The 7,111-nt window shown below is 33.7% G+C and overlaps 1 protein-coding gene across 16 annotated transcripts; it reads left to right on the top strand.

Annotated features, from left to right (window-relative positions):
• Positions 1-1,077: 1,077 nt before the first annotated feature.
• On the top strand, positions 1,078-6,871 carry LOC112801452 (uncharacterized). Of its 16 annotated transcripts, none has more exons than XM_072196974.1 (11): positions 1,078-1,615; positions 1,796-1,945; positions 2,130-2,184; positions 2,273-2,368; positions 2,666-2,831; positions 4,369-4,517; positions 4,977-5,063; positions 5,150-5,223; positions 5,502-5,580; positions 6,233-6,279; positions 6,619-6,871. In XM_072196974.1, exons 6-11 carry the CDS (start codon positions 4,506-4,508, stop codon positions 6,677-6,679), a joined length of 360 nt encoding a protein of 119 aa, XP_072053075.1. In that variant the 5' UTR covers positions 1,078-1,615; positions 1,796-1,945; positions 2,130-2,184; positions 2,273-2,368; positions 2,666-2,831; positions 4,369-4,505; the 3' UTR covers positions 6,680-6,871. The 16 variants fall into 16 exon arrangements, 15 of the variants coding, with proteins under 15 accessions (XP_072053075.1, XP_072053060.1, XP_072053069.1 ...); XM_072196959.1 differs by adding an exon at positions 4,689-4,778 and having other exon boundaries at positions 2,800-4,517; XM_072196968.1 differs by having other exon boundaries at positions 2,800-2,831.
• Positions 6,872-7,111: the final 240 nt, after the last annotated feature.

Below are 7,111 nucleotides of genomic sequence, written 5' to 3' on the forward strand. Positions count from 1 at the left end.
AAACGAGGAAAAACTATAACTGTATATACAATAATATAGAATACAATCAGATGCTCGAAAGAAAATCCTTAACTCTTCGTCCATCCTGAAAAGAAAAATTTGTAGGGGGTGAGAACATCGTCCTCGCTGGTTCTCAGTAAGGAATTTTTAAGAATTGTCATAAGAGGATTGATAGAGAAAGATTTATGCCGGCTTAGAATTTCTCGAGAAAAATAATTGTTTCGTTGTAAGCATAGTCCAAACCGACAATCGATCTTCGCAATCAAAGTTTAGAATAAAGATGTCACAATCAAAACAAATAACCGGGAGTTTTAAATCTCAGGTCGTCTTCCCTCGGACTAGCAATTAGGTGTGCACACTTTTGGTTGTGAAATAAAGGGGTTTTCAAGCATGGAACGGGAATTTAAAAGAACTAAAGAATAAATAAACTAACAATGGATCAAAAGACAATTAATGCAAATTAAAAGAAAACAAAATCAAAACTAGTGAAAATGTGATTTAATTCATAAAAGAACTTTGACTTGAGAATGAGAGTTAAGGAATTCTATCCTTGTCATAACCACAACTATGACAATTATAATGAGTTAATCTCACTTCGTCAACCCTAACATCGAGGATAAGTCAAGAGAGCATAACAGGCCTTAATCCACAAATCCTACCTAACTTACTAATTAACTTAGTAAAAAGCTAGCGTTAGTGGAAATAAGACACTACAAGAAAAAAAGCCTGTCGGTACACTTTTTCTTGCCACGCTTTTAAAGTGTGCCCAAAAGTGGTCAATGGCCACGCTTTTGCGAGGGTGGCCACTAATTTGTGATTTGGCCACGCTTTTTTTGCCACGCTTGAAAAGTGTGGCCATAGAGAGAAATCGGCACGCTTTTTTGGGGGTGGCCACTGATTTGAAATTCGGCCACGCTTTTTTGTGCCACGCTTTGAGAGAAACCGGCACGCTTAAAAAGCATGGCAAAATGGTTTCATTATCGTCACATTTTTAAAAGCGTGGCCATTTCCTCTAACTCTTTCGACACGGTTTAAAAGAGTGGCCATAAAGTTCTAAAACCAAAAAAAAAATTTTCCACCCCTCTTTCTTCGAAACACAGTTTTACACAACAATGCCCTAACAACACTCCTTCCTTTCTTCGAAACTCACGCACTTCTTCCTAACAATTCCTTGAAAAGTGAAAAGCTGAGCTCATCGCCCCAATGGCGGCAGCAATCTTCACCTAACATAGAGCTGCTCATCATCCGTGCTCTTACTCTCTCCCCCAATAACACTCGTTGGTCAACCTCGTTCCAACCCTCTGTCGCAACCTCTCCGTAGGTGCCACCTCTGTCGGTGCTCCCTATGTCCGCGCTCCTTCTGTCTCTCCTGTAAACTTCTGTCCCTCCTTCGGCGGTGACTCACTCTGGTAAAGCCTCCCTCGGCGCTCACTCCCTATCGCAAACCTTCCGTCGACGCACACTCGGTACCGCAAACCCTCAATTGTCGCTCCTCCCTCCATGGTTCAGCACCCGTCGCGTTGCCATCTCCCTCTCTGAAGCCGTCGCGCCGCCGTCTCCCTCTCCCTCACTTGTCGCACCTCCGTCAACCACCTTCAGCATTCGCAGCGCTGTGGTAAATTATTTGGTCAATTTTTTTTTATCTGATTATTTGTTTTTGAGTTTGATTTTTTGTTTTGATTTTCTTGGTTCTTCATTATTCTTGATTTTTATATATTTCTATTTTTTGTTCTATATGATATTTGGTTTAGTTTTTTTTTTTAATTTCTTGACATTTGGTTCTGTTCTGCTGCAGCTGTAGTAGTGCTCAGCTACTGATATGAGGTGCTCATTCTGAGTTCATTCTTTGCTGAATCTTGTTTGGTAGAGAATACCTCCAGATTTTTTGCAAGGTGACAAATTTAGAGCACCAGCAGATAATTACATTAGGCCTCTCCTAACTAAGGTATTCAAGTTTCTTTTCAGCTTCAAATTATGCCTCGTTCAGGTTTTTCCAAGTTGATTGTGATTTCTTTCTTTTGTATTCTCTCCAGGGAGTTCCATTACAAATAAATCACAAAACCCCTCATAATACGTTAAGAGTTCTTTTCTTCTTTTTGGTGACTTACTCATTTTTATAATTTATACAGGGTGAAAAAAGAAACCCCTTTAACTCTTATGTGGACTTTGTTTTTGTTGGCTCAGGTCTGTAGCTAGTTTTTATATTGGTTTCTTGACTATCTTTTCTTCCCCTTTTATTTTGGCCTATTTATGAGGATTTTTGCCGGTGCAGCAATATGACATACAAGGCCAATATGAAGTTGCTCTTTCCAAAATTGATGAGGCCATAGAACACATTCCTACTGTTATTGATCTATATTCTGTCAAGGTTTGCTTATTAATAATTTTCTAAGATTAGTTTTTTTCCAAGTCCTTTTATGTTGTAAAGCTTTGTATTTTAAGTTCACTTAACAGACTATAACTACAATGTAGTTGAAGCATAAGTTTCGGTTAGGTGGGTTAACTTTTAGCATTTGTATGTGGCACTAATTTACAACAAAGCTAAACTAAGTAAATTGAGATTGAATTTGGAACTAACCATGATTTCTTCAAATGCCTAGTATATTATTTGTTGCTTATCTCATTTTAGATTGAAATGCCTAGTATATTATTTGTCGCTTTACAGGCTATAGCATTAACGGTGGTATCTACCGGTGTTGCTGTGGCTACGATGACTGATTTGCAACTCCATTTTTTGTTGCATGTGTGGCATTGGCGTGGATTGTACCAAATGCTATAAATAAAATCCTCTGGTCTCAGCTGCAGCAGCAAGAGAACTAGACAGCTTTGTCGTGAGTAATTTTTATCATTGTTACTTCTTTTTAATGCCAATTTCTCCCCTATTACACACTAACGCTCTAAAAACCCTAAGATTCACTCTCTATACCTTACTTCAACAACGAATTCACTCAACCTCTTTTTTCTCTCTCTCTTAAACATCGAATATTTGATATTTTAAATTGATATTATTTGCAGTTGCTGAAATTCAACCTTTAATGCTTTGATTTGTTAATGCTAAAATTGGATCATTTAGATTATTATTCATTTGTTGTTATAATTGTCATTATTCGTCTGCTAATATTGATAGTGTATTTTGGTGTCAGCTAATAGCTAAGTGTTAGAGGGTTGTTGTTTTAATTTGTCCTGTTTTGTGTGTTAATTTTCATATAATGTGCTCCAATTCTTTTATAGTGGACATATGTACTCTTTTAGTCATAAACTTAATTTGTATAGAACCTTATTAATATATAAAAAATTTAATCATAGATTTTTAGCAAATAAACAGTCATTTTGAGAAAATTAAGGGTAAATTTGGTTTATATTTTTATTTTTGATTCTCATTCAGTCTTTTCTAGCTTTAGAATTTTATAAAAGAAAATTGAAATTAAACAATAAAAATAATAAATTTATTAAATAGAATTTTCAATTTACATTATCTATTTACAATAAAGCTAGATCAATTATTCAAAGGGCAAATTGGCCATGTATGCTTATTAAACAAAGTACAATAATCTTATAATAAAGAGTTCTAGGATGAGTAACCCTATCCCCTTTACCATGAGTTTTCTACCTAGGTTGCGGTTAAATGGTGTACCACCACCTGCAAGACAATACGTTCAAACATGAGTCCTACAACCTATATATACTTGGGGCTAATAGATGATCAAGCATCAAATTATCAAAGTTTTTTTTTTTAAAAAGAGTATTAATGTGACCGTGGATACACTAAAATAGTTTCCCTAAGGTGCTTACTTGGATTGGTGGGAATGCTTTGTTCATTCCTGAAAAAGTTTTCAGGATCAACAGCAGTCTTGATCTTCACTAAGGGAGGAGGGGATTAAACTAAAAATAATATCAGTGAATTTATAATGAAATGCTTCTTGAAGTTTTGGTCATAGAATTTAACTTGCTTCTTTTTTAATTTACCGATGTCATTTTTAATATCCTAATTCCTGCTCTCTATTAGGCATTCAGTTCATTGTTTTTACTATAAAAATTGATTTAACTAATTTACTTAAATTGCTGAGAAATTGAGATAAACTGATCTTAATTAACTAGTACAATCATTGGCATTTACAAAATTTCAGAGCTAGATTTTCTGTTGCAATGCGATTTTGTTTTTTCATATTTACACGTTTCCAATATCCACTTGAAAGGCATAATTAATGATACCATTTATGGGTAAGCCACTTAAGGTTCTATGGTTATAAGATTTGCAGGTAATTTCTATGTTATATATTCCAGTGTTGGTATTGAATCTGCTTTAATTTTATTTCCTAAGATGTGACAGCAACTAAAAGAAATGAATTTGAGAATTATTTTTTGAAGCGAGAGTTGCTCATGGGAATATATGAGAAGGGTTTTGAAAGGCCTTCTCCTATCCAAGAAGAAAGCATTCCAATTGCTCTTACTGGTAGTGACATTCTTGCAAGGGCTAAAAATGGGACAGGCAAAACAGGATAATAATGTTATTTAAGGTTTGACTTCTTCCTCTTACCTTTATCTTTCTATTAGATTCCCATGAGATCGATTGAGAGGACTATCATATTTATTGTAGTTCAAGGCCAGTTTGAATGAACTTCTCATGAAACAAGCTTGCTTCAATGGGCATAAATTTTTACTATAATATTTTTTTCTCATGTTTTTAGGATTTTGTCCTAGTTTAGATTATATATGTGTTGATGTTGGCTTTGTTGCCATGATTCAAACTAATGGGAACTAATCATGTTATGGATGAGGTAAATACTTTTTTGCCTCAACTTCTACTCATTTATAAAAGTGGTTGACATGCATAAACTATTTGAAAAGTTGTAATCCTTTTAAATGAGAACAAACAAATTTTTAATTCTATTCTCTTCATATGTTCATTCTGTTTCTTTAGTAGTAAGAGTTGGTTCCTAATCCCTTTTTTTACATTGCTTTTTGTTTGGTTTCAGGCTGATAAGCTTTTGTCCCCAAAATTCCAACATTCTATAGTTATTAATTTTGATTTTCCCAAGAATTCAGAAACTTATCTCCATAGGGTATACTGATTTTTCCTCATTCCCTTCCTAATTTATTTGCCTTGACACTGATTTTCTGTTCTAACGGATCATAGACGGATATACAGGCCAGTCGCTTAGGGAGCTTTGGGCATCTTGGTTTAGCAGTTAACTTGATCACTTATTGGGACCACTTTAATTTGTATGTAATTTACAGTCTAATAACTTAATGCATTTCAACTGTATATGCTATAGATTTATTATGCATTCTGTCTTTTGTACTGATATAAGATTGAACAAGAATTTGGAATTGAAATAAAGAAAATTCCACCACACATTGACCAGGTATGACAGAATGGAGGTTAATATTAGCCTTTTAACTGGCAGATATTTTGCTGGGTTTAGTTTAGGTTTTTCTTAATTTCATTTTCATATGTGTTTATTGCTAACGTTAGTAACATGCTGGGTCCTGTTTGGCAGATATTTTGCTAACATTAGTAACATCAGTTTGGGGGGAATGAGAAGAGTTTTCAATTTCCCTCAGGGACAGAGAGAACAGGTAAATCACAAAAATGCTTTACTATGGTTTTGAAAAAATCCCAAAAAAAGTTATAAAATTTCCTAGTGGATCTTGAGCTCAGATATTTGGTCAAAATTTACAACTACTTCACTTTAAGTTTTTTTTTTTCAATTTGAGCTAGATGGTTTGATTTCTTTTGTTGCCCTTCTTTGCTTTTTGTTATTTCATTGTGCAATTTCTGATTTATAACTTAGTTATTATATTTTATTTGCTCTTTCTACAGTCGTTTGAGAAAAATTAAAAGTAAGTTTTGTTTATAGTGAAATAATTTTTTTCTTTTATCAAAGTGTTTGGAAAATAAAAGGAATTATCATTAACTTCATCATCCTCACTTGATAAGAATCAACTTATTTTCTTGTTTGTTAATTAAGTATGAATTTGGTGACTATTTGATTAAGAAATACACAGTTGGTGGCTCTTGGTGGCTATTTAGTTAAGTATGAATTTGGTGACCACTTGATAAGAATCCGCTTATTTTCCTGTTGTTGTATTGGTGGTGTTTTTTTAGGGATATGGAAAGATTGATAGAAGTTGGGGATAAATTGGTATTAGTGATTTTTATACATACTTATTTTTATTTCTGATATTAATAGAGAGATGCTTGAGCCTTTTCTATATATTGTTGTTGCAGTTGGCCTGCACTTGGACGTCTCACACCCTAATTTACTTCCGAAAGAGGTATGTCACGTTGCTTTCCCTCCATGCTAGGTTACTATGGTTACTATTTATTTGCAACTTATTCCAAGATATTTCAGAGATTATAATAAAATTATACAAAATGGTTGAACTCAGAATTTTATATGCATATCTTTAGAATTATCTTTCTGGAATAGTGGGGGCGAATTGCATGTGATCAACTTGTGCATGTCACATATTTCAATATGAAAATGTGACACACCCTTATTCCAAGTCTTATATATTTTTTTATGATTCCTTTCTTTAATATTCATCATGGCAAGATGCTTTATAATTTGCTTACCTTCTATTTTTTCGTTATTCATATGATCATACTTGCAGATTATTCGTGAAGTGTATTGTGGAGCTTTCCATTTGGTTCCTTTATCCGAGGAAGGCCTAGTACAAGCTTGGGGTGATTCAATGACATTTCTTAATTTCTTTTTTAGAAATTTATTTTTGTTTGTTTGTAAATTTCATGTACACTGTCGTTGCATGTATAGAGATGACAGGGCTAATTTGGTTTGAATTCTATTGATGTAATATTACTTTTTATCGATTAATTTTTTAAATGACATTTACATATTGTTGTTAATGTTTTTTCTTTATTATTTTTGGAGTGTATTAGAGTGCATGTAAAAAAGTGTATACTAATTTTTTTAATTTGATAAGGATATAGCCACGCTTTTAAAATGTGGCAATAGTTTTTTTTAATTTGATAATAATACAGCCATGCTTTTAAAGCGTGGAAATAGGCTCATTTCTAGGTACGTTTAAAAGCGTAGCCTTATTGTTCCTTATCGGCACGCTTTTGAAGTGTACCTAAAACCAACCT

This window comes from Arachis hypogaea, chromosome 1, assembly GCF_003086295.3.
Source record: "Arachis hypogaea cultivar Tifrunner chromosome 1, arahy.Tifrunner.gnm2.J5K5, whole genome shotgun sequence".
Classification (NCBI taxonomy): domain Eukaryota; kingdom Viridiplantae; phylum Streptophyta; class Magnoliopsida; order Fabales; family Fabaceae; genus Arachis; species Arachis hypogaea.

Bases quoted from the DNA above. Each gene is read 5' to 3' on its own strand.
- LOC112801452 (XM_072196959.1), top strand. From the start codon at position 4,752: ATGGGAACTAATCATGTTATGGATGAG. The intron at 5,064-5,149 runs GTATACTGATTT...ACGGATATACAG, and splicing joins CAGAAACTTATCTCCATAGG to GCCAGTCGCTTAGGGAGCTT. The intron at 5,224-5,501 runs GTATGTAATTTA...CCTGTTTGGCAG, and splicing joins TATTGGGACCACTTTAATTT to ATATTTTGCTAACATTAGTA.